The following is a 27425-nucleotide window of genomic DNA, read 5'->3' on the forward strand; positions in this document are numbered from 1 at the left end:
TTCAGAAGGTAATTTCTCTGCCCCTCTTAACGAAGGGTAGTTAGCACCAGGAAAAGTGCGCCAGTAGCTGCATCGAATTTCTACTACGCTACTATTTACGCAACAAAAGAAAAGTACAGGTTCAGTGATGTTGACACAAGCACTTCTGGAATCGATAGATCTTCAAAGTGAGCACCACTTTCAACACCTCCTGCCTATTTTTCCAATAAATATCGAAATTGTTTGGGCATAAAATTGCTCTTTCGTTTTCTCCTTTTTGGAAAATACTCTGCCCGGTACAGCTCATGTATGTTCAAAGTAATGGTTTTCAGAGTGGAGGCGAGACCTGACAGGCGCGAGCAGATAAATCAATCAAAGACCGAGGGCAGAGGTAGAGACGGGAACCGCCGCTGCACACGTAACGAATGATATAAAAGGCCAAGGATTTAGAGCCTGACTTACTGTCAAAGGCGTGACACATTCTGAGAGAAATGGAGAAATGGTGATTGAAGCAAGAAGCCTATGACTCAAAACAGGAGAAAAATGAAACACCTGGGTTTTTTGTCCATATTCATGTCATGTTTTAAGTTGGAGGTAGGTGGAAAAGGATGTCAGACCAGACTTGGAGAGTGGCATTACTGAGAATTTTTGCTTATTACTTCTTGCAGGTGCTCCAGTTCCCCCATCAACCATTTACATTCTGCAATTTGATAACCTCTCAAGCTCTCGTGGAGATCAAGGGCGAAGAGAACTCTGTTTTTAAGAATGAGAAATGTGTGTCCAATCCATCCATCCATCCATCCATCCATCCATCTTCTTCCATATGTCCATTGCCAAATCACATTGCACCAGCCCCTATGGCTCCTCCTGCAGGTGGTGGGTCCACAGGAGGACGGCCTCCTGTGGACCCACCTACAGACCGATGGGCTCAAATGGGCTTCTGAACCGGTCTTGGTCTGACCCGTCACCTAGGACCTTTTTGCCATGGGAGACCCTACCAGGGGCACGAAGCCCCCGACAACAGCACTCCCAGGATCATTCAGGTGCTCAAACCCCTCCACCACGTTAAGGTGGCGGTTCCAGGAGGGGAAGAGTCCAAGCCTTTGACGTAAAATCCTCCACGGGCCAATATTGTCACAACTTTTGCTCACGATTATGAGAAAATAGTTTGACCTCATATTTTGCTTCATGTGGGTAGGTTCAGTAGCTATTCAGAGATATTAACCATAAACCAAGTCGCGGTCCATTACCTCAGGTTTTATAGTCAGCTCAAAACCTGGAGATGGGTCCTCAGCTGCTGCACTGCGGTCGCCCAACGCCCTCAGGGATACTAAACACCTTACCTTAGCTTATAGAGTCTTCTGAAACATATCTGGAATATCACATGACCTGATTCCAACCGTACAAAGACTCCTGTGCTTATTCCTGAAGCCAAATAAATGCCCATCTCTTCACTATGCGGTGCAGATTTGTTGCGTTGACACCCCAGAGAAAGTAAGTCTTGAGTTATGACTGAAGACATAATAAGTAATAGACCTCTTGTCCTCACTCCTCCCCATTAGCGTTAACACCAGAGAAAATCCATGATGGCTGCTCAATCTCCTTCTGCTCCTAAAAAGAGGAAAAAGGAGAGAAGTTCTGTCCTCGCAGCCACAGTGAGCCTCCACTGTCCTCCAGGGCCTGTCAATCCAAGGAAAAAGCGCAAACTTTAAAGATTTACTGAACCAGAACCAGCGTGGTTAAAATGAGCACACACCCCTCAGAGTCGTCACAAGAGAAAGCTCTGTTTTTTAAGAAACAATACAAGTCTTTGGAGCCAGGCTTTTGAAGCTGATTTTGGGAGATGTAAAGTCTCCATAGGATTTTATATGAGAGAGTTCCTTCTGAAGCCACTTCTAACTGCTAGGGGTAGTATCGCAGCTGTTAAGAACCCCGCCATGAGGACTAGTGATGCATGGGTCAGTGTTCTTTTCAGTCAGCGGCATTTGGAGCGTGGTCTGACATGATCCAACCATTAAAGGATCTGTATCATGCTGTTTTAGCCATCCCAAAATAAACTGTAGGCATTTATATGATGCATTTTACCTCTACCACTATGGAGTACTCATTTTTGTGAGAAATATAAGGATTTTCTGGGGGTATTTTGTAAACCCGGAAGACAAGACGCTTCGATTCAGTTAACTCCGCCCCCTCTCTAGCAATAAGTGAAGTTACTTCACAATGCAGTTATAAGGAGTTGACATCTGCAACACAGCCTCGTAAATGGCTGACACACAAGTTAACACGTGTTTTGATTGACTCACCGCTCTGTCCTGGCCGCTCCATCGGGTGTTTACATTATACGACTCGCGTTGGTTATTAAAGTTAATCCACATTGATTCTGGCCAAGGTTCACCAAACACCCATCAGTGACGGTCACAGAAAAACACTATTTTGGCTGACAGTCGCTGAACCCCGAGAGAAATTCCAACTTCTGGGGAGTAGCCTGTTCTTTAGGAAGGTTGAATAAAGTCCTGTACCTCTCGTTGCAAGAAAAAAAGAACAGGTGTGTCCAGAGTAGGTTAGAAAGAGCTCCTTCTTCAGGAGGATTGCTGCGTGAACCAAAGTCATAAACCACTCTGGGGGTGTTTTTGATAAGGAAATAGCGTAACAGGATGGTTAAAAGCTCCAAAAAGTTGATTTTGCATGATATCGGACCTTTAAAATTGACGTCTGAATGTGCTTGAAATTAACCGGACTGCAGTTTTTTGACCCGCCCCAACCCGACCCGTGATCGAAGGAGAATTTCATGACCCAACCTGACACTTTCCTGGCACAAGTATACAAATTCAGGTTATGAAAGGATGGACTCGGGCACATAGAGCTAATATAATGCAGATCTAACATTTCCAGAAGACACAGACAGAACTCAATGCACTTTCTCTTTTCGGTTCATCACATTAGCTGCAGTCCATGGTTGTGTTTGCTCAAGGTTCTTTCAATCAGTAGATTTCTAATGGTTACTAGTCGCTGATGTGTGGCATGCGCGGTGTGGTGTTACAATTTCTCTCCTTAAAAATCAGTGCTCTGGCAGACCTTGGCTTAACATTGTGTCAATAATGGAATCTCAGCACCTCATTGAATTGAGATTGAAAGTTGAACGGGTTGAAAGCACTCCCACACCTCCCCCTTTCAGACTTGTTGAAAGACGTGTTTACGCGCCACAAAGTCCTATTTAACGTGGCTTTTCATTAAGTATGCTTCACCTGAGAAATACCTTTACATAACGACTCTTGCTATTGTCGCGTTAAAAATGTGAGGGAGCATTTTTTTTTCCAAAGCTGAGTCACCAATCCAAGGTTTCTGGTGCTTCAAAGCAGCCTGATTCTTCACTCTCGTCGCTCTCCTGATGATAATATATGTCGGTAACTTTGTGTTGTAGTTTTGGAAACCTTTTAACCACACTTTGCTTATTCAGAAAGTTGTCATGCACCTGTGTTTATTCCTATTGTGTTGACACTGACATCTTTTCAAAGAGTAGGTTTCAGACACAGTTCTTCCCCCATACGAATCAATGGTGAAGCCTGTCCCTATATTAAAGTATGGCGAGGTATGACATGTCCGTTTCATGATATTTATTTAATTTCTGTGGTTATTTGGCTCTGTATCCAACCCCACACAAATCAGAAACTTAACCTCTTAACCCCCGCCTTAACCGAGCACATTTTCTCCAGTTCGGCTTTACCCAAATCTTAAAAGCTTCTTGACTGGAGCTCACGCCCATAGGTCAGAGTAACACCTCATTTGAAAGCTAAGAATTACAAAACTGATCTAAGATTTTACTTTTCGTTGTTGCGGTGGTGTTGTCACTTTTGTGTCGTACTATTGACGCCTTTTTGTCTCTTTTTTTGTAACATTTTTGTAAATTTTTTGTAACATTTTTGAACATTTTTGTTTTGTTTTTGTAACAGTTTTGTAACAGTTTTGTAACAGTTTTGTAAATGTTTGACACTTTTTCTGTATTTCTGTGTCGTGTTTTTTTCTGGGCTGTTTCCGTTGCATTTTTGTCGCTTTTTTGTAACATTTTTGTTGCATTTTTTTTCGTTTTTAGTTACAGTTTTTATTGTGCATTTTTGTAACTTTTGTTGTTGTTTTTTTTTAACTTTTGGGTGTCTGTTTTGCTGCTTGTCATCACTTTTTTGTCTTGTTGCGTTTTCGTCACTGTTTTGCCGCTTTTTCCAAGAAGCTTTTAGATTTGGGTAAAGCTGAACTGGAGAAAATGTGTTTGGTTAAGGCGGGGGTTAAGAGGCTAACTGTCTATGATTTAGCATTTAGCTCAGAGGCTACTTTTATTCACCAATGTGTCTCCAAAGTGACATCTCAAAAGCTTTGCACATTCATTCATGATTTCTAACAGGCTTTGACATCTCCTCATGTGGGCGATGAGTTGACAACAGCTGAAAACATCTGGATCTTGCATAATGTTAAATGCTAACGGCTATAGGGATAATACACTGATCAGGCTAACGAATATTTAAAAGTTTCCTGGACTCTAAACCCACAGCATTTCCTCTTCAAGCCAACAGTGTATCTTTGTATTGTAATGTATTGTATTGATTAAAGCTAGTTTTCTGCTTCATCCGCCCAGGTTTTGATGCTCTGGGAGACCTGCTGAAACCGACCATTCCCACCCACAGCGCTCCTCCGCCGCCCCCACCTATGGCCATCCATCCTGGAGGGAAACTTTTGGCCAACGACCTGGACTCGTCTCTGGCTAACCTCGTAGGCAGTGAGTGCAGCCTCTTTCTCTCCCTGTCTCTCTGCCGCACAAATGCACCGAGCGCTCAGGGCGAAATCGTGATGTCGGCGGAGAAGGATTTTGTTCGAACCAGGAGAACTTTATTTTTAAGTTTGTTTGGGATTACATAACGTCCGGCTAAAGATATTGGGCAAAAGAGTATTTATACATTAATCGAAAGGTTTGCAGTTTGATCTCGCTCTGGGCAAATCATGATGGTGAAAAATGATTCTAGGTCAAGCTTGGAAAACTTTATTTTTACTTTATTTATGCAATGTTTACTTGTTAGAAACTACCTTAGTTAGACAATGTTGTGGTTTGCTGTGGAAATGGATTAGTAGGTGAGGCATTTTATTTTTCTTACTTTGTTTTCCTGCTTTCAGATCTGCACTTTGGTGGAGCCCCAAAAAAGTAAGACTACTAAAAATTAACATAAATGTGACAAAAAATTAACTAAAACATGACGAAAAATTAACAAAAATATGACAAAAGATTAACAAAATATGACAAAAAATGTACACAAATGTGACAAAAAATTAACGTAAATGTGATAAAAAATTAACATAAATGTGGCAAAAACTTAACAAAAATCTAACAAAAAATTAACAGAAAAACAAAGCGACAACAAAGACCACAAAAAAGTGATGGAAAAAGTAGCAAAAATGCAATAAAAAAAAGTAGCCAAACGTGCCCAAAATGGGATGAAGAAGTGCGGCAACAATGCATGGAAACACAACGAGGAAAAATCGTAGATCAGCTTTTCAAATGAGGCACTGGCCTATAGGCTGTAAAAAGCCTTTAAATTTGGGTAAAACCAGACTGGAGAACATGTGCTCGGTTAAGGCGGGGTTTAAAAGGTTAACTTGTGTGACAGATACTTTTTATCTATGACTTTTCAAACAAGAATCTTATTATAACTGAAACAAAAAGGGGTGATTTAGTTATTTGGCTCAATTTGCAAGTATATGTCATTTGCGCAAAAACTGTGGCTATCAATCACACCAATAGAGCCACTAATATTATTGGTTATATCGACACATCCCTATTTCCATAACATCATTATTGGTAAAAACCCATCCGTATCTTTGGAATAGGAAATCTGAAGGCAACTTGTCACTTCTATAATCAGCTTAAATTCCTCATAAACTTTTCAGTATTTAATTCCAAGTGTGTTTTTGCTGAAGCATAAAATCCAGTGTTGTCATCTCCGAGCGCTGACAGCTCCTCAGTACATTAAGCCTGCGCCGTCGTCGTGTCTTAAAGCCTCAAATCAACAACATCTGTTTACATTCATTACAGCGCTGAATTTGTTTGTATTTCACTGTGTGCCTCAGAATCATCTAAAGAGTGCTAATGCTTTGTTGTTCTTTTCAAACAAGATCGAGCATAAAAGAGAGAAGTTTGATGTGAAATTGTAGCCTATAGTTTTATGTAGAAAGGCGGTTTGTTTTCTCTTAACATTCAAGTTCAATCAAATGTGATTAGTGCAGATAAAATACTTTCAGTTGTCGTGTGTGCAGCTAAATACTCTAGATAAGACTTGATGAGAAGGCGAGCAACTAGAATGGAAACCAATATTAATTTGCCCTTCAGTCTGATAGTACATGTTGGTGTTAGGCCAGAGATGCAGTGGACGCAGCCCGGGGAGAAGAAGCTGACCGGGGGACAGAACTGGCAGAACAAGACCATGTCCACCACACAGTGGGGCCCCGCGCCCATGGCCCCTCCGCCTATGCCCGTCCAACATGTGGTAAGAAACACACAGCCAAACCAACACTGCAGAGTCCATTTAAGACACCTGGTACCACTCGGTCCATGCTACTCATTTAATATGTAACGAGAAATCTTTCCCCATTGTGCTATGTTGTATTTCTGTGTGTGCTTCTATAAGACACGACAAAAGCTGTTTTCTCCTGCTGTGCTTATGTTCTTATCTAAATGGCAACGCAATTATATTTCTATAGTAACCAGATTGTTATGAGGAGGGTTTTTCAGTTCGCTGTTCTTTCAACAAGGACGTTGTTACAGTCCCTTATGTGAAAGTATATCCAGCCTACATACTTTCACAGTTTTGCAAGGTTAATGAACACAAATTAAGCATAACTTTTTTAAAGCCATACTGCATTTCATTATGAGTTTTTTATTGGTGAAAAATAGCTCTGAGTGGGCTCTCCTCACGCCTGAATCATTGCTCTGAAGGGAGCTTTGACCACAGGAAACCAAACAGTCAACATTAGACAATCAAAGCTACGACCAAAGTTTTGCCGTTCTATCTTTGTCCTCACTGTACCATCTAATTTTGAGCTCTGACCTAAGATTTTCCCCACGGCGAGCGTTAACACCCGGCTTAACTGGGTGCTGCCTTGGTGCCGTCCCGCCTGTTTTGCCTTTGCATCATCAGGAGCGAGCTGAGTGGTTGATCTTATGACGCAGCAAGATACAGTATACATGCCTTTCAGTCATGTGACCTGTGTTGTTATGGCGGCCATTTTGAATACTGAAGTAACAAGATCTCTACTCAAGATGAAAATGAACTGATAAATGGTGGCATATTTATTTTTTTCGTAATCACTGCTCAAGAAGATAACAGTAAAACACGGCCATAGAAACACACGTTTATGTGAAGAAACTAGTGTGTCAGTGTTTAAGATGTTAGCGTGCTACCGGTTAGCATTTTGCTTCAAAGCTCAGCTCTGACACTCAAAACATCATGTGTCAGAGGTCAGAGCTGAGCTGTTACTGTAGTATTTCCTCAGTGTTCATGGATGTGTTTATCGTGTTGAAGCCATTGACAGTTGATTGATGACAGTTGCTAACCGGTAGCATGCTATCGTCTTGAGCAGCTTAAACAGTGACTCAGACTGAGACTCTGTTTCCTCTTTGATGTGTTCATTTAATCAAATCCTGCTGTAGCTCGACAGACAGAGCTGCTACGTCTGTACCATATTTGCTGGTTATATCACATAAACGTGCGTCTCTGGGGCCATGTTTTAACTTCTTGAGCAATGATTACGAGAACATAAAAATGCCCCTATCAATCAGTTGTCATTCATTTTCATCCTGAGTAGATATATTGATGTAGTACTACTGCATAATGCTACTTCGGTATTCAAAATGGCCGCCGTAACTATGCGTGATGTCACTGGAAACACATGTATAACCTGGAATGTTCTTCAGTATGGCTTTAAATTTGTATTTGTTGTACTTCCTTGCAGCCACACTTAAATCCAGAGTACATTTTCAACATGTTGGATACATTGCATACTCTGCTCCTTTATCCTAAGAGCATTGAGTGTTTAATTTATGTCAATACACCTTTTTTTTTTCATCGTTCCTGACTTGATGTGTCATTTATACGAGGATCGTTTTGTGCTTTACTCGTTGCCGTTGCCTTGGTGCCGTTTCCGCCTGTTCTGCCCGTGCATGCCGTGTCCGTGCTCATGCTCTTTGGCAGCTCCGCTCTCCGCTCTTGATCTCCGGACTGTGATTTTGAGCTTACGAAGCCAAACTGTCACTAACCCTGCACTTCCCCGTTTCCTCCCTCTCCAATATTTATCATTTTTCTTCCTTCCCTTCGACCCTCGTCATCTTTTTTTTTTTTTGTTCTAATCTCGCCTCCCTTTTCTCTTTTTGCACCGTCATGCATTTGTCCTTCTGTGTATCTCGTGACTCACTTTATCTTCTCTCGTTGGCTCGCTCGTGTTCTTTAGAACGCCGCGGCCTTCACTTGCACCCACTCACCTGCGTTCAAGCGTATTAACAAACTTTTCTTACTATTGTCATCCTCTCTTCTTCCCTCCTATCTCTGTCTTTTGTCGCCTCTCGCTGCAGAATGGAATGTTCTATACTAGTTATGTAAGTACTTATCTCGCAAACTCTTCACTTGACAACTTAATCTTTTCCATTTGCTTTCAACTTATCTGTTTATTGTCGACAAAGAATTCTGTTGCATTATGGGAAGCAATATTGTTACATTCATGACAGCAGAACTCTTAATGCACTCACACACACAATACCTCAAGGCTTTCTTTGTCGGTTCATCAATTTCTGCTCTTGAGCGGTGTCAGTTTTCAGTCATATGTTTTTAAAAGTAGTTTATGTGCTGGGACCAGGTTCAGCAACACTGTGAGCCCAAAGAATGAGATCAGCTGAAGACCTGAACATCCTGAAAGACCAGGTTGTTCCATCAGTGGTGGCACTGATGGATGGCACGGGCATATTCCAAGATGAGACTACCAAGATTTATCCAGCTCACATTGTGAAAGAATGGTGCAAGGAGCACAAGACTTCATTTTCACACATGGATTGAGTCCAGATCTTAACCCTTTGAGAATCTTTGGGATGTGCTGGAGAAGGCTTTGCACAGTGGTCACACTCTCCGATCATCAATACAAGATCTTGGTGTTGAATGAATGCAACACTGGATCTTTTGACACTGCAGAAGCTTATTGAAGCAAAGCCACAATCAAAGCTAAAGGGGGTCCAACCAAATAATAGAGCGTGTTAGGGCTGCACAATATATCGCAAAAGATATCGTATCGCGATATTAGCTGCTGCAATATCTGTATCGCAAGAAGCCACAATATATCGCAACATTACTAAAGTCGCTATCTGACTGAGATCGACACATTTTTAGCAAATTCAGCCAAAAAAAAAACATGAATTGAACTTATTAATGTGTGAAAGTTCAGTTTTAGTCTTATTTTAGTCACAATTTGCTGAAAAACTAGTTACTTACAATTTGTGTTTAATTAGATGGGTACTTTTCCATCCATCCATTTTCTTCCGCTTTATCCGGGGCCGGGTTGTGGTGGCAGCAGTCTCAGGAGAGATGCAGACTTCCCGATCCACACACACCTCCTCCAGCTGTTCTGGGGGGACCCCGAGGTGACACCAGGCCAGCTCAGAGACATAGTCCCACCAGCGTGTCCTGGGTCTTCCACGAGGCCTTGTCCCAATAAGACATGCCTGGAACACCTCCCGCGAGAGGCGACCAGGAGGCATCCAGAACAGATGCCCGAGCCACCTCAGCTGCTCCTTTCGACGTGAAGGAACAGCGGCTCTACTCCGAGCTCCTCCCGGGTAACTGAGCTCCTCACATGATCTCGGAGGGTGCGCCCAGCCACCCTGCGAAGGAAACTCATTTCGGCCGCTTGTATTCGCGATCTTGTCCTTACGGTCATTTCACAAATCTCATGAACATAGGTGAGAGTGGGAGCGCAGATCGATCGGTAAATCGAGAGCTTTGCTCCCCAGACTGGGAACTTTTCGTTTAGTGAAATATCACATATCGTTATTGCAATATTGCACAGCTGTATCACATCTCGCAAAGTTGCTTCAGTATCGTTCAGCCCTAGAGCGTGTGAACTTTTTATTTTTAGTCAGACATTGTAACAATTATGTTGCTTTATTCACAATGACAATAGCATTTTACACAATGTAGAAGTTAAGCCTGTTAAGACAAGCCTGGGGTGGTCCGTATGCTTCCATTTAATGAGGACTCACCTCCTGACGATACAATCTGATATGAAAACGAAATGTTTCTTGTTAGAAGTAAGTTTGAGAGGAGCAAAATAGGCCTGCGCTGTTTTTCCTGCTTTGACAGTGGCCGCCGCTAAACAAAAGCTTTAAAGCCACAATGTCCATAGGGATTAAATCAGCGCACGGATTTGTTCAAATGTCACAACTGTTCCTTCAGCGAAACCAAAGCGCTCCCCCCTCTCCTCCTCCTCTGTGCTCCGAGACAGAAGTCCTGACGAGGTACAGTCAGCAGAGCGCGTTTAGCAAGACAAGCATCTGAACAAAGAAATGTTTTTTGTGCTTACTATAGTGAAAGTATGGCAGTAAAGGCTTATTAAAATTCACTTTTTAAATATTAAAGCTATGTGAAACTATATAGGGCAGCGGAGTGGGCCATCGTACAAAGCTCTTTATGTTGTTGAAAAGACAAGTCTGACTGCATTTGTACTGGGCTTGTTCCAGGCTTTACAACAACCTATACACTTAGCTCTAGTTTAAAGTGGACATATCATACATAAGTGCTTTTAAGCGCCTCAACATTGATTGTTTTAGGTCGTCATTGTGTGTGTACTGAAATGACAATTAGCATGGACTGTGTTCGTTTGCATTGCAGAGTAAAGTTAGAGTGCCCTCTGCAGGCAGCTGTGGACATTATGCTACACACAAAAAACATATCAAATAGATGGCGGCGTAATAAATGAGTTTGACTGCAGAACTGCTCAGAACAAGAAGGAAGGATTATAGTTTAACGGCTAAATGCTGAGGTCACACCCATGCCTAATAACTCAACAAAATAATGAAAATGCAGAATGAAGTGACTTCCACAGTATTGTGTTTTCCGGACTATAAGTCGCACCTGACAACTCCCATAATGCAGTTCTCTGAATAAGTTTCCCTCAGAACAAAGGGATGGGGTTCTTTAGGTCATGATGAATGTTACAATAAACTGGTTTCACTATTAAAATAGAGCCATGAGTAAAAAAGTCTGGCCACTGCTCATTTTAAATTAAAATTACAGAACCATGACTCACTAAAGCATGTAGCAGGAGGGGGTAAACAGCGCCAGGGAGGATTAGTGGAGAGAAGATGTAATTGAAACACCAAAGTCATTAGGAAGCCTGTGAAAATCAAGCGTTTGATGCAGGCCTATAAATAATGGGCTAGTTCATAAGGGCCCTTGACTGTTGGGGGCCCCAGGCAGCTGCCTTTCTTTCCTTATGGCAAGCTACGCCTCTGCTCTTACTGCAATGAAGAAAAAAAAAGCTAATTGCGGGTCAAAAGCTAGATGGCCACAGCTAGAGGATGAGTTCACAAATGGGTGCTTGAACAACGTGCTGCTGAGGAGGCTTGTCAACGGTGCACATGGGTTTCTAGTGTGACTTATACTCAGGAGCGACTTATAATCCGGACAATACAGTTATACGGTAAGACAGGACCAAACTAAATATGAAAACCTGCCAAATACTACGCTAGGCATCAGCTAGCAGTATAACAAGCTCAAAAATAGCTTTACATTTCTATTTTCCTGCATTATTTTCAGGATATTTTTGGAAATGAGCCGCAAACATCCTTGTATTTTAACTCGCTTGCAAGAGACACCAACCTTAACTGTAGGAATAGCAGTGGCGGCAGTAGTAAAAGTTGTAGTAATATGAGTTTCTGTTGTAGTAATTGTATCAGCAGCAGTCATATCAATCAAGTGCTTGGGAAAAACTACTACCCACATTGAGAACTTTTTCTTCTTTCGTATCCGCCATTTTAGTGTTACCAACTTGTACTTCTATGTGAAAAAAAAAAAGGTAGAAGAAATGTGCTTCTTTATAGTTGCCGCAGCCTCTTTGAATATCCCCCTTTAAGAGACATTATCGGTATGTAGAAGGCAGCTTTCTGGTTGACTCTATAGGCATTCACAGTTCACTCCAGCGCCTACCTCCCACATCTGATGAAGCATTGCCGGCATTGTAACCACTTCTGTACTTTAAATGCTGGTCCTGCACCTCCGTGAAAGCCTATTACGCATTTTTTAACCTTGACTTAACTATAGCGGCTGGTTTGTTTAAAGGGTAAGACGCACTACTCATCGGAAAAGGAGAGCAAGAAAGTGGCTCTTTGAAGGCGATTGCAGAGGGAATAGCAAAAGTTCAGCTTGAAAGTCGGCGGCGCGCAGACAACGGCATCAATCGGCAGGCTGCGGAGAGCTTAAAGACGGGGAGAAGATGATATTAACAAAGACGGATCGCGTGTTGCAAATGTAGATGGGGTAAAGCAGGTGATTGAAAGGCGCGGTGGCGTGCAGATGTTTGGAGGCAGACGGAGGAGAGGAGGCAGTACATGCGAGTGATAAATGGGCTTGTCATTTCAACACTTCTTACACGTGCAACAGTCTCGGGAGGAAATGGATGTCGGTGTTTAAAAGCAAAATGATTGGAGCATTAGGATGTGCTAATTGAAGTGTTACGTTTTAGGCTTTGAGTAGTTGGTAATCACTTGCCATGTTTGAGGCTGTGGAGGAGAAAACTAGTGGATTTTGGGGAACATCTGTTGTCATGGTTGAATTCCACATGTAACCAATCACGTCGCTGTCCAAGTAAACCAGCCGCCCCCTGCAAATCTCACCCATACTGAGATGAAATTTCTTTCCCTCCTTTGTCTCTGTGTTTTTAGTACCGCATTTGCCGGACTATAAATCGCACTTTTTTTCATAGTTTGGCTTGTGGTGTGACTTATACTCAGGTGCGACTTACATATACAAATATATCATTAAACATATGTGTTATTTTCACACTGATAGCCGCTAGAGGGCGCTCTAGGCTTGTGTACCTGTATCTGCTATTACTAAATTTGGGGGGACTGGTGAAAAGCGTAGGTTACTTTGACTGCAATGAAGAAAAAAAAAAAAAAAGCTAAAAGGGCTATAAGATAGATGGCCACAGCTAGAAGAACTGGGAGCTTGTCAACAGTGTAGTTACACCTCCATGCCCAGGTAGTTACCAAGGCTGGTGCGACTTATACTTCAGAGCAACTTATAGTCCAGAAAATGCAGTAATTGTAAGTGTTTTAGCCTTGAAGCTAATGGCTAACGGCCAATTCACGCTAGTAAATGTTGAAATAGCAGACGGTGGAGCTATTTCAACATTTACTTTCATGAAACACACTTGGCTTGACTGTTTTTTTTAAGTTTAATTATGTTTTTTTAACCCTATTTTATTTTTAATCTATGTTTAAACAGTGACAGGAAGTAGTCAGAAGTCCACACAAGCAAACAGGAAGTTATGGTGTGTTCCAAGCAATTGGTAATTGGTAAATTTCCAACCCCTGACTCAGAAAAATACCTTGAAACACCGCTGAAAGTGGTTACAACATGTAAACTCGGTAATGATCATAGTGAGTTCAGATACGAGATGAAGCAATGGTGGTCCCGAGTGGAGAAGTGCTAATGATAAAACCTGAACAAAACCACTGACCCAATGGTGTGTTGGTCAAAGCATTGAATGTTATGTATTTAGCAAGTTTGTGTTATTAGCTAACTGCTGTAGCATTAGCTGCTTTGTTAACATACGAGTTTATTCAGCTGGTGCGCTCTGAGGTCGTAAGTCGTAATTTTCAAGTGGAAAAAAGCCCAGATAACAGGCTAGAATACAGTATTAGTTTTTTTGTCACCAAACAGATTCTCTTCCTGGCACCATATTGGCAATGGGTACTAATGGAAAGAAATGGCAAAGTAAAAGAATACTTTCTGCTTATATCTTTCTCACTATAACCACAGTTTATTCTTCACAAAATACAACAAATGAAGTATTGCAATGCAACACCATTAAGCTGATCTTGGCTGATTGCCTGTCTTTGCTAATTGCACTCTCAACCATTAGTCCTAACAACTCAAAACTCGATGCAGTTTGCCCAATTAACAGAGCGTTTAATATCTCTCGTCTCACCTGCTAGCATGTTTCCTGTTAGCTCCAGCTCCGACACCTCCTCCGAGACATCTCCTCTGGATCGATGCTTGTGATCAGTTTCACAGTCCGCTCCTCCGAGACCGGACTAAGTACAGACTCCACTCAATCGCATTGATTAGCGCTTCACATCCGTCCACACTCAGGCTAACCGAGAGCTTTCCCTGTGGCCTGAAGAAACCACTTGCATTCCCACAGTATTTTTGCACCACGACATCATTGTGTGAACTGTTGGGAAAAGCATTAAAGTTCCAACATAATACTGATCTGACATAAGCTTCTGACCATTGTTCGCTTATCAAAAACATGCCCGGAGTTGTGCTTTGATCCTATGACTCAACACAGTTTGTTATAGACCCAGAGGAACTCTCTTTCACTGCACCTGCCACAATCAAGTCCACATTTCCACTAAGTTAAGAGTCCAAGCCTCGGTAAAGCACGATATGGGATTTTTACTGTATTGCACCGGCAGAAACTGCTGCCAATTTCCTCCATGTGATGATTTTGCCTGTGAATAGCCTAAACACTGCGATGTATAGCCTTGATTAGTGCCATCCATCACTACAGAAGAGAGCTGAGGCGTTTTATGGCTCCGCAGCATGGAAAATGACTGGACTTCAGTGTAATTATCCCACATTTTTTATCATTTCTATGCTCCGCTGCCAGTTGTAAACAAAGCTACATCATCTGCTCAGGGCTCTTTAACCAGAGAAGAATGAGGAGAAGGCTGCTTCATCTGCAGCCGTGTGGCCATTGAGAGTTTGAAATGCAAAAACCGAAACAATTTGTCGTCCTTTTAATAAAAATATCTCAAGTTTACAGCACTTTGAATGTGCAAACTTTAGTATTCCTTTTTTTTTTTTTATCACACAATTATCTTATAAATCGTGTCCAGAAAGCATTTCAGTAATCTTTATCTGACTTCCCTTTTCTTTAGGATGAAGCTGCGTGATTTATAACAACTTTCTGCATTTTTGTTTTGTCAGCAAGTAACTGACTGTAGCTCGGAGTTTGGATTTTGAAGTCTAGGATGTGCCGCCTTCTCCAGCACATGGGAGGAAAAAGGGAGAAATACTGTCAATTCCACCTATTATGTCATATGTTGTGTAAAGCACTGGCATATGTAGAAAGTGCACTGGTAAAATAATAATAGTTTTAAAGCAGTACTAAGTAACCCCTTAGAGGCCATAAGCGCCACTCCAGGTGTAGCATGTTGTGTTTTTTAACTCATTAATTGTCCGTGAGAGTAAATACTACGCAGACAGAAAAGACAAAGGGAGAGAGGGATATTGTACATCCAATTACATTTTTTCACTCAAACTTAAATGTAAATGCTGTTTAAGTGGTGCTAGCCCGCAGTTAGCTTTGCCCGTTAGCCTGTTAGCTTCTTTATGATTCCACTAGTGTGTATTGGTGGCTCCGACCCGGTGGCAGCAAAGTTGCAATTGTGGCTTTCTGGACAGAGACACCAGAGGGGAGATGAAAGACCCCCACAATCATCCCATTAACACTTGTATTACCTCCAGAGGGACTACGGAAAGGATTTATTGAGATAAACAAGTTAAGTACTGCTTTAAGGAAGAAATTACATACATCTGCTTGAATTAAGATATTAAATCTTAAATTTGGGTGGGTTTGGTCTGGTCTTGGATTAGATAAAACCTCTTTTTGCGAAAGGAACAAGTAATCATTCTCTTAATTCGATTATGTATAATTTTAAAAGTAAATCAAATCTTTTTTTGAAAATAAAAGTTAATTTGTCTTGTTTAAGGTGGGTTTTATACTTGTTCTATTGGCGCTAGCATTTGTATCTTTTTCAAACAGACTCAAATTCAACTTAAAGAACTTTTATTTAAAGTAATTTTAGTCATTTATCTCATTCCAGATGGTAATTTTTCCAGTGTGGTGGCGTTGGCCCTCGGTCTATTTATAATGAAGAAAATCAGGCTTCTTCCTGAATGAGCACACATCACCTGAGATGGTCCTTTTTTTTTTTCAAGTTCATCAAGTTTTTCATTCTACACAATTATATCCTCAACAACATTTTATTGTGAGACAGAGCTGGTTTTAACCGTGATAAAGTTGTGAAGCACAGTTAAACCTTTGCTAAATACACTCAGTCGAAGGTTCCACTGATCTGTGGCCCTTCACCCTCTCTACGCTTCAATGTTTGGACTCTCCTGATGAGCTCGCTCCTTGGTTTGCTCAGTAGTTGTTTACCTCTGGTTTAGTCCTCATTACGGATAACAATGTGGTATTTTCTGGAGGAATCGGCTCTTTGCATCTAATGGGCTGCAGATCCTTGGCGGCTCTGTGGCTTTTTTCCCATCCAAACTGTGTGGAGCAGTGATCACCAGTCGTTCTCCACCCAGAGACCGATCTCCAGATCTTGAGCCATGGTCTTTGTTAGGTGCACATTGCAGGAGGATTAGCCCAGAATGCGTGTTTTGAAAGAGAAGGAGGAAACCTATCTTTCCGTGAAAAAAGAAAGCTGACCACTCCACCACACCATGCCACCATTGTATAGCATATCACTGCTATATCACTGCTGACCTTTAACGTTTACAGTATGCTCTTATATTCTCTCATTAACACGTTTGGTCAGTTTCTTGCTCTGTCCGGTTTTAAATGTCACCTCCCCGACTCCCTGCCTGTCTTTATGCTTACATTTCCTCTGATGTAACTATTTCTATGGCCACTTTTATAGACTACATCCTCAGAATCTACCTATAAGGCCCCTATTCTTCTGTGCACGCAGCGGCGGGCACTGTATATCCCCGTAGAGAATTGCGCAGGTGATTTGTTGGGCTGCTGTGCTGTGAAATTGCTTTATGGACAGCTAACCCACGTCATGTCCAAATGTATTATATGCCACAGAGTGTTGTGTAGGAGGCTAACTTTCCGAATCAGTGCTTCCCAAGATGCGGCGCAGGTCCGAATGGTGGCACACAGGCGCCCTCTGGTGGTGATGTCCCATCATGTGTAAGACATATGGGAAAGAGAAGGAAGTTTTACAGTAACTGAGGAGAACTTGGATGGCATTTGTGAAATTCAGTGGGTCTCAGCTGGTTCAAGTACATGGCATCAATTCTGTAATGAGTTTTGAGTTTCCTCAGTGAATTCTTTGCTCCTGAGGCAAAGTTTTTAACTCACTGACTGCGAGCCATTTTCAAATCAGAGAGGTCCCCACTGCCAGAGGTTTTTCAGGATTTTGACTCATCTAAAAAAAGAAAGTCTGTTTGTACTCTTTCCATTCTTTAGTAATTGTTCGTAGAATTAGGTGAAATCATCCAAAATGCTAGTTTCTGACCAAAAAGCTGAGAAAACAAGGTGTTTGTAATCAAGCAAAACAGTGACTGTGATGCTCAAGGCTTTGCTGCAGCCGTTCCCATTGAAAAACTTCATTGACGTCTATAGACGTCATTGGCAGTCAATGAGTTAACATGATGCTGTGACTGTTAACCAGAAACTCACTGCCTGCCATGTAATCTTTCTGTAAGTTCTGTAAGTTTTTTTTATTTTTTTCAGACAAGATGCTGCTACTAACTTAAAGGGAAATAACGAATATGCAAAAAAAAAAATCGTATTGCGATATTAGGCGATGCAGTATTCGTATCGCAAGAAGCCACAATATATTGCAACATCACTAAAGTCTTCGTTTAATTAAAATTGTCAGAATTTAGTTACATTTTAGTCTTTTTTGACAATTGGCTGAAAAACTAGTTCCTTACAAGTTTTGTTGTAAGGAACTAGTTTTGTTGAAATGGTTTAGTGCAATATCGCAATAATATCATTATCACGATATTTCACAGCCGTATCGCATATCGCAAGTTGCTTCAGTATTGTTCAGCCCTAATATAGCCTATTAAAAAGTATATATGGGAGGGGCGGGTAATAAAGACTATAACTATGACTAAATTGCCCACACATTTTTGTGAATGAAAAGGAGGGACTAAAAATACCTAAAGTTCCACAAACACTATTTGAAAGAGCATCATATATAAATTCAGCAAAATGTAAAACATGAAGGTATTTTGGATGTAGTAATTTACATGAAATCTTAAATGTTTTGACTAATACTACAGTGAAACATGATTTGGACCTGGCTGGGTTTTCCTTTAGTCCATAGACCGTTCAGGCCAAGTCAATATTTTGTGTGGTAGCAGCCGGTGTGAAAGTTTAAACTGCGCTTCTCCATTTGCCAACTTATTATTTCTTTCCCAGACGTTCACCCACACACTGACGGACAAGCGACTCCATGAATGACCAATTTGCCAATGCTAAAAATGCCCATCTCGCTTACACAAGTCCGTAGGGTTTAAACAAATTGCCCCGTCTCGTTAGATTTGTTTGCCCGTTGAGCCGACATGGCCGTGATTTGTGATTTGGTGCAGTGGCGAGGCGTTCTGAGCGCCGTCCTATCGCTCACGTCCCTTTAAAAGCAGGGGCTAATGATGGCTCCCAGTGGGATATTGCTAAGTACCTCTGCTACACGCTGCGTTGTTTGGCTGCTAACGCGCGCATCCTTCATCGGCGCTAACACAATTCCCGATCCTTCAAAGAGAAACGCACAGGGGAGGATTACACGTATTTATGACAGAGGGGGTAATGGAGCCAGCGGAGCAGTCTGGCACCGAGATAAAGAGGGGACACACGAGTTTAGGACATGCAAATTACAGGTTTTGTAAAAAAGTCGGGACAAAGAGGGTGAATCAAGTCGGCTGCTTTTAGTAAAAAAAAAGATAGTGCATTTGTCTCTTTTCTTGTGTTGTCTTTCCAAATCAAGTTTTTTTTGACAAGATCAGCCACCCGGTTTAGTAGTTCAGTTCTGCTTTGTCGTCAACTCTGAACAAAATAAATAGTTTACATATACAGGGCAATTTTCAAATACAAGCATAGGGCTGTCGCGATAATTACTACATCGACTTATCGTTCAATAAGTGACAGATAAACAATAGGTTAGGTTAGGTTAATTTATTTGTACCCGTGGGTAAATTCGTCTTGCAATTCTGAGAACTAGTCAACACATTAAAACACATTATACAAAGATAAAACATCACACATATTTAAATATAAAGCTTGTATGTGCTCCAGATACTAACAGGATGTGCCTTTGGTATAGATACAACTGAAATTTAAGCCACTTGACAGTAACAAAGATAAAAAGCCGTGTCAGGGGCAATTTGATCCCGACTTGTTCATAAAGGAAAGGGCAGCGGGAACAAAGCTTTTCTTAAAACGGTTTGTGTGGCTCATTGGCATCAAAAACCGACGCCCAGGCGGAAGCAATCGAAACTCTGAATGCAAAGGATGCGCAGTGTCTTTTATGATGCTTCGTGCCATCCTTCGTGAGAGCACTCTTCCTGAAGTCGATACATTTTTGAGAACATTATTTATCATCTCTTCATTTCACAAAGCCGTGGGAACACAGGGTGCTGAGAGTGTTGCAGCACCCCCTGGTGGATAGTAGCAACAAATATTATCTGGAATGTAAGCAGTAAAAAACATGTTTTTGAGGTCAGTCTTATTCCTCAGCATCCCCTAACCCACATGTGGCAAGGTCAAGGCCACAGTCCTGAGCATGTCAAAAAAAAAGTAAGCCTCTATCCCATTCCTGTGTGGAGTTATGGATTTTTAACGGAACAACCAGTTTGCTCACTCCAGCCACTAGGGGGCAGCTTAAATAAAAAGAAGGAAAGAATTCCACACGTGTCCAGCAGAGAGAACTGACACAATAAGAGATCAGGATGTTATAAACAGCATATTATAGCCATGTGGTAAATGGTCAATCTGCCCCAGGCTGTGGTTACAATAGTAACTTACTGCCATCGAGTGTGGAGTGAATGAATAATGACTTCATGTAACACTTTGAGAAACATGTGACACAGGCTGATAAAGAGCAATAAGTGTAAGCTGTTGTTATTCATGAGGCCACAGTCTTTTACAATATATGTGGCCCACGACCCGCCGTGGGGGCTGAATTTTGGCCCTCGACCCAAACGACACGCCTGCCCTAACCAAAATATGTTCCCATGACCCTGGTATTTCATGTTTTTTATGGGATATTTCTAAGATGAAGTTCTTTTTTAAGCTTTAGAGTTAGTTTCCGTGGCATTAAAAGGTCCTCAATAATATCATTTATCGTCTCAATATATCGAACTTCAAATTTTGTTATGGTGACAGGCCTACATGTCGACAATAGGGGGAAGCAGAGGGAGGGAAGTGGAGAGTTGAACTTAGGAGTGAAGCTGCCTTTGAGTCAGTGGGACCTGCAGAAAAACTAGTGGAATGGGTCCCGTCCAGATCATTGTTGTTGAACCAAAACCTGTTCTTTTTATTAAACATCAGCACAAAATCATAAACATGGCTACAATATTTTCATGTTCAAGAAAGTTAATGGATTTAGTTAATATTTTATTATTCGCGTTCATTTTCTCAAGCGAGGCCAAGTCGGTTTTCAAATCTGTGGAACCATGAGGGAATTTAAACCGGCAGAGTAACCTCAGAGGGAGATACAACTCCCATCTCACAACCTCTTTAGTCCAGCCTCAGGGAGAAGACTCTCAAAACAGTGACGGGTCCAACTGACTGAAAACAGCTTTGCCCAACTGGCTGTCAGGAAGCTGAACTCTTCCCTTCCCTCTACTGCCCCCTCTTGTCTGCTTACCTATTTGATATTGCTTTGTATATAGTACAGACTATTGTCTTTTTGCACCAATGGTTTGCCCACTCAGTATCAGCAGTGTGCAATGTGGATTATGGCATTTTTTACAATCTAATACATTTTAAGACTTTATTATTAGATTAGTGAGTGAGTTCATGGTCTTTAAAAGAGGTTTGTCCAATAAAAAGACTGATGTAAGATGCTATAATGCAAGTTCATTCATTCACAGCTCGTACAAAGTGCCCAAAGTCACCTTTTCAAATGAGAACTATAAACATTCTGCTGTAAAACTGAGTAATGAAGACGTCGTGTTGCGAAAAAACACATCACACTGACACTTGTTCTTTTATTCATCACTTTATGCACATTTGTCTTCTTTCCTTCTTTGCTGTTTCTAACCAGTTTCTCTGCTTTTGCTCCAGGCTCCGGCTCCTATGGCGTTCCCCATGACCACACCTCAAGTGCCTGTCTATGGAATGGTGAGTTTATGGAGCCTGTGTAAAAGTCGTTAGCGCTGCTGGATCTACTGCCTCTGCCTCGCCGTGTCTGTGTGCTGCTGATGTTTATGCATGCGTCTCTCCTGAGGCCAGTGCATGCAGGAGAGCAGAATAGTCAAATAGATGTGGCCACTGTGCTGTATTGGCAGCTACATTTCCAATAGGCTGATTGTGTTCACGCTATGAAACATGTATGGATTCCTTGCTTCCCAAAATGTCATCCACTGAGCGGCGTTGTGGTCAAAAAATGATATTGTTTGTCATTTTTTTAGAAGGACCTCATGCCTCTTTGATACTGCCATGTCCTATGGATCTTACCCCCATGTTCTATGCCAGGATCTCCCCAGATTTTAAGCCTTTATTATATCCAGCCCATACGCTTGAATACAGGGCAGTTATTTGTGCCCGCAGACAATGGTTATTCCAGGTTACCCCGTTAGCATGTTACCATCGCCTACAGCTCATTGTTGATGAAAAATCTGCAATAAAACACAAATAAGTCTCAGTGTGTCATAATCTTAAAGGCTGCTTTATACAGTTAGTTTTTTTTTTTTTACGTTATTAGTGCATAATACTTCAATGGATCGATGCGAGCTAGCTGCAGGCTGCTGATCAGCGAGTTAGGTTAGCTCCGGGTGCTAACCGCTCTGCTATCGTCAATTGTAGATTAAATGTGAGCAATAAACGACTAAATCAACAACCCCGGCTCAGTGTGATCCTCTTAAAGGCTGCTTCATGTAGTTACCGGCTTTATTGACGTTGTTAGTGCATGAAAGGCTACTTTTTTTTTGCAGGATCGATGCAAGCTAGAAGCTAATTTAGCTAGCACCCCGGGTGCTAACCCTTCGGCTACGGACTTATTTAAAGTGTTCGGCACCATGGAGATCCGCCATCTTTGCAGCTGTGATCATACATTCCCATTGACTAACATCAGCTAAAAACAGTATAAAAAGTGGAGAAAATAGCCGTGGAACAACTCCGTTAGCTGCTGGGTTAGGCTACTGCTGGTTAATACATCTAACTCACTGTGCTGTTTTGATGTGAACAATAACTCCAGTATTTTAACTTCTCCATTAGCTTACAATTGCTGCTAATCCCATAATGCTTAGCGATATGACGTCACATTCCCGAACTCTATTGACATGGATGTTCTCACGTTGAAAATACAGGCAGGATAAAGCTGTATTGGGCAGAGAGAGCTAATCAGAGGCTGCTAGGGCTTATGAGATGGGGCTGCTTTATTCTCCCAGGGACAGCTCACAGGGGGCAGCGGTTAGCCATCCCAGGCTGCCTTCGAGGCTCCGAGGCAGGCGGGAGACTGTAGAGTGAGGCAGTGTGTGACTGAGTGTACGCTGAAGGCTGTACGGGACGCAGGGAGACACAAGCGCCAAATGTAGGGAGTCGGAACAGTCAAAGTCTGCATCATAAATATCAGCTACACAACTTTTTTGCTTTAGTAGAAGTAGATGACAGTGAGCGAGTGAACGAAGACTCGCCAGCAGACAAATCCGGAGGTTGTGATGGGGAGAATTACCCATAATGCAATGCAAAACTCAGTCACTCCCCTGCCCATCGGATAAGATTTTAGGGAGAGCAGAACGGCTGAATTGTTGCTTATAATTGTTGACTGTAAAATGCTAATTCTCTTTGTTTTGACACAAGCATTTACTGCCATTTCTTCTCCTCATTTCTCTCTCCTTTCACAACCTGCAGGTCCCTCCCCAGATGGGTCAGATGGGAGGGGTCCCGGTGATGGCGCATCAGCCCATGATGTACAACCAGCCTGTGCTCAGACCCACCAACCCCTTCGCCCCCATCCCAGGAGCGCAGGTACCTCATCCCGCAGCTACTACGGCCACATTTGTGCCTCTTTGATAATTCACATGAGCGTTCGAGACACCTGGCTGTCACCGCTTAAATATTCTTTCTTAACGACTGAAACACTGGCAGTCGGTGACACATTAGGTTCATTAAAAAAAAAACATTTACCACTCGCATCGGAAGTGCTACAAATATGACAAACTGTCGCCATTAAAATGTTCGATGCTCGATTAAATACTGTATAAAGCTAAATGTAAATACACCCAGAACTACAGAACTATACGCTAAGAACTGAACATAAGATATATTAGCAAATTAAATGGTAAAAAAGCATCACATGTGACTAAGAAAACACTACACTCTGTTTATTTGCTTGAAATAAATGCTATTTGGCCTTTATTTTTAGTTTTATTGCATTTTGGGGGCTGAGGTGTTAGACTTGGGGGCGTGGCCTGTCTCCAGCACAAACCTGGGGGACCTCTAGGAAAAAAGGTTGGGAGCCTCTGCTAAAAAGCACTGCTCATAGATCCCTACAGACTGGGAAACCCCAAAAGATATGGTCTGGACTCTGGTCATCCCAATTTGAATTTTGACAAACTCAACGAGACACTTAACCTTATTCACCTTATTCAGCCCTGGCCACGTTTGTTGTTAAAGAATTTCCTTTTTGTGTAAGCACGGCCTTGTTGTCAGTGGAAGAGTGTGATGTGAATAAACCAAAAACTCAAAGGAAATGAGTATCCTCTCCTCTGGCTAAAAACAGATTGACCTCATTATTTTTAGTGATGCTTTTTGTTTACTTCCTATTGTCCCACGTACCCCTTGAGGCATTGATTTATACTCCGAATACCCCCTAACTCGTGAGCAACTACACGTACATAGTTTAGCTAAAATAATCTCAAAGTCAAACCTTTTACTGGAAAACATCAATAAAACTAACTTTTCTTTGAAAGCAATATTGAAATTCTGCTCAGTTTCACTTTTTTGTATCTCAGGTAATTCCAAGTACCCCCTGCCAAGTGCTCAAGTAGTCCCAGGGGTCCCCATGTTCGGTTCTGGTTGGGAAACACAGAACCAAATATATTTCCCAAGATGTACAGTATATATCTGAAATGTTACATCAGAGGAGTAACTAAAGTTGTATCAGAGGTGCAGATGTTGAGGAAAATCTTCAAAAATCAAAAAACAGCTTTGCAGTCAAGTACCCGATGTCCAAAGGTGTATTTATTGATCAAAGATTACGTTTCGGCACTGCCTTCTTCAGATTACTCTTTTTTTCTTTTTTGAACCACAGTGCATGTTACACCAGAAACAGAAATCAAGGTGAATGTCTGAGGTTCTGAACAAAAGCACCAATCGCCACCTCCTGAATAAGGTGAATAGGTGTTAAGATCTCGATCATCAGGCCACAGCCCTCCGCTCCCGACATTTAAGTTATTCTACACGCAACTCACAAATGGTACCCAAAAATCCTCATCGTTTATCGTCCAAAAGCGAGTTGATTTTAGCGAGCAGCTGTTGAAATCCCACACTAACAAGTGTTGTCTTTTCCGTCCCACTTTTCAGATGCAGTTTATGTAAAAAACCCGAGCGACGAGGAGGGAAGCAGAGTGCCAAAAGCAACGAACAAATAAACAAACAAACAGCGGAAGAAACGAAGGGGGAAGCGCATTCGATGGAGAGAGAGGGAGAGAGAGAGAGGGAGGGAGGGAGGGAGGACGAGGTCAGGCAGATTGAGAAGTGAGAAACTTAGAGAAACCGACACGAACAGAACCAGGCCACAGGAAGTGTCTGAGGACTGATGCATGATGGGATGTGATGAGGAGAGGGTTGATGTCAGTGGTGGTCTGAAACAACTGTGTGCTAGATATTTGATTTTGTATATTTATTTTGTACAAGAATTGTTGGGAATTGGTAAGGCTGGGGATTTTAAAAGGGGACTTATCATGCGAAATTGACTTTTTTGATCAACGATATTCCGCAAAAACACGGCAATCTGCGTCTCCTGGATTTTTTTTTACGTAATAGATCGAACCCAGAAGTGTCCGTCGCATTTTTTTTCATATCCGTAAACCATCACCGGACCTGTTCTTAGCCTAAATGCGCTCACCACAGCACCATCGATTTGTTAGCATGTTGCTGTTAGCTAAAGATGGTAGCTCGTATCTCTTTCATCATTTGTAATTCCTCCTAAGTGTCAGCAGAGGGCGCTAAAAGCAACATATTAAATCCCTAAAAGAGCAAGTGCTACAAAGAAGGTTTCCAGCCACATTTGCGTTTGCTAGGTCCACTTTGACAGGACCAGAAAATCAAGCAAGAATTTGAAAAAACATGTATAAAAGTGGCAAAATTCTGTGTTTTGGGGACTGATCGGGAACTTTAGTAGATCAAGTTGATCAATTTGCTACTTTTTTGTGTAGTTTGTAATGTTATAATACAGAAAAGTCAGCTAACAAAGCTAGCTCATGTGTTAGCTTAGCGGTTAGCGCTTAGCATCAGTATTGAGTGTCTACATGGCTTTTGTTTAGTTTTTTACCCTAATGTCCCCATGAAAATCTATCATAGACCAATAGAACTGGACTATATTTTCGTAAAGCAATTGAGCTAGCTTAAACGTTGGGCTAAGGGACTTTTTTGACAAAGGCCAGTAATTTATGTGACACTTTACCAACGGGACGTAAAGTACGATATAGCTTGGTGTTGTTTTATAATTGATAAAATAATGTACATGTTCTGTTTATTTTGAAATGCAAACTGATTTTTGTGCCTCCGAATATCGACAAAAAAAAAAGTAATAAAAATCCACTCCTGGTGATTCTTCTGTGTTAAAACATGAATGAAGCCATTTAAACTGATATATTAAATACTAGGAATGACCGTCCATTGCCGAGTGGTTTCAGATTTACGGGTGTTTTCGATCGATCACTTCTTTCCACATTTCTAAACAATGTAAGGAGCTAAAACTAGCGAGGGAGGGGGGTGGGGCACCTAACTCTTATCCAGGTGTGGGACGGGGTTTGCTGCACAATTAGCTTTATTTCACAATGGTGCTACTTGTCCTCTCCGGCCTCCCGTAGACCTCTCCTCTCGGAGGCTGGGCGCGCAGCAGAGGCCACGGGTTCGTTCATTACCTCCGGTTGCTCCAGACCACCACTCCTCCTCCTCCTCCTTTTGTATCGAAGTCAGCATCTTTTAAGAGTGTCGCCCCAATTTCCCGCTTTGTATTCTTCAATCTGTGTTCCCTGCTCTGTGACACCGAGGCTTTTTACGCCAATTTGTTGTTAATAGCAATGGTTGTTTTTAAGCTATTCATAAGCAATGTTTTTAGCCCTTAAGTGTCGACAACATGCAAGCAAGCTAATGTTGTCTAAATTGATGTTTTTGTAACCTTAAATTTGCATATTTTGGTTTTGTTTTTTTCCTCTCCCAGAAAGGAAAGTTACTGACAGTTTTTGGCTGCTGAATAACGGGAAGGCATGATCGTTAAAATATGTGTTTATTTGAGCCTTCGTGACACTCGGAATCAACAAAGCTATCAAAATAAAAAGCTTTTCTATTAGGAATGCGGTCGGTGCTGGTGACGGATGACACCGCGCTGACTGAAGGACGGAACGCAAGAAGATAATTTGTTATTTTTAATACTTTGCACTGAATAGAAACGGGCTCTCATAGACCCGGCAGTGACATCAGATTGGAGCTAATACGACTAATCTCTCCTCAACCACTGATTTATGATGGTGAATCTCATCGGCCAAGTCTCCAAAGCCCGAAGCTCGGTCCTAATCTGATGGAAAACGCCCGGTCTATAGGAGGCTCACATGTCCCTACAGCCAAGCGTCATGTACTTTGGGTTACTTCATTGTTTACTGTTGATGTAAATTCATCCAAATCTCGGAGATTGATGCCATCGGTTGCGCGTCGTGATAACTACACACCGTTAAACCCAGGCCCGAATACTTACTTTCCCGTTTATAGAACACTTATGAAGCTTTCCACATCATTTGAGAATCATTTCTAAGCACAAAATAATGGAATAGTTCTTTCCCCCAGACACGGGGGATGGTGCGCAGTGTTACCACGGCAACACACATAGCATCTGTTTTTTTCGTGCCTATAAGCGATTCACGAATGATCAGAAATGCTTCGGGAATGTTTTGGAAGTATTTGCAAATGTGTTACAAAGGGTTAATAGTGTGTCGTCGATTATGAACGCG

General features: G+C 41.8%; 1 protein-coding gene across 8 annotated transcripts in view; it reads left to right on the forward strand.

The window, feature by feature from the left end:
• LOC306980501 (phosphatidylinositol-binding clathrin assembly protein) overlaps positions 1-25599 on the forward strand; it is a 215025-nt gene extending 189426 nt beyond the window's left edge. For 3 of the 8 annotated variants that reach the window (XM_079579917.1, XM_079579920.1, XM_079579922.1), the window contains 7 exons: positions 4607-4747; positions 5140-5167; positions 6350-6506; positions 8588-8611; positions 21316-21372; positions 23104-23220; positions 24778-25598. In XM_079579917.1, coding sequence (XP_079436043.1) covers positions 4607-4747; positions 5140-5167; positions 6350-6506; positions 8588-8611; positions 21316-21372; positions 23104-23220; positions 24778-24792 — 539 coding nt within the window. In that variant the 3' untranslated portion in view covers positions 24793-25598. Of the gene's footprint in view, positions 1-4606; positions 4748-5139; positions 5168-6349; positions 6507-8587; positions 8612-21315; positions 21373-23103; positions 23221-24777 lie in introns of all 8 variants that reach the window. The other 5 variants (XM_079579918.1, XM_079579919.1, XM_079579924.1 and 2 more) reach the window with 5 other exon arrangements.
• The last annotated feature ends 1826 nt before the right edge of the window (positions 25600-27425 follow it).

The sequence above is a fragment of the Gobius niger genome (genome assembly GCF_951799975.1).
Source record: "Gobius niger genome assembly, chromosome: 21".
NCBI classification, from domain to species: Eukaryota; Metazoa; Chordata; class Actinopteri; order Gobiiformes; family Gobiidae; genus Gobius; species Gobius niger.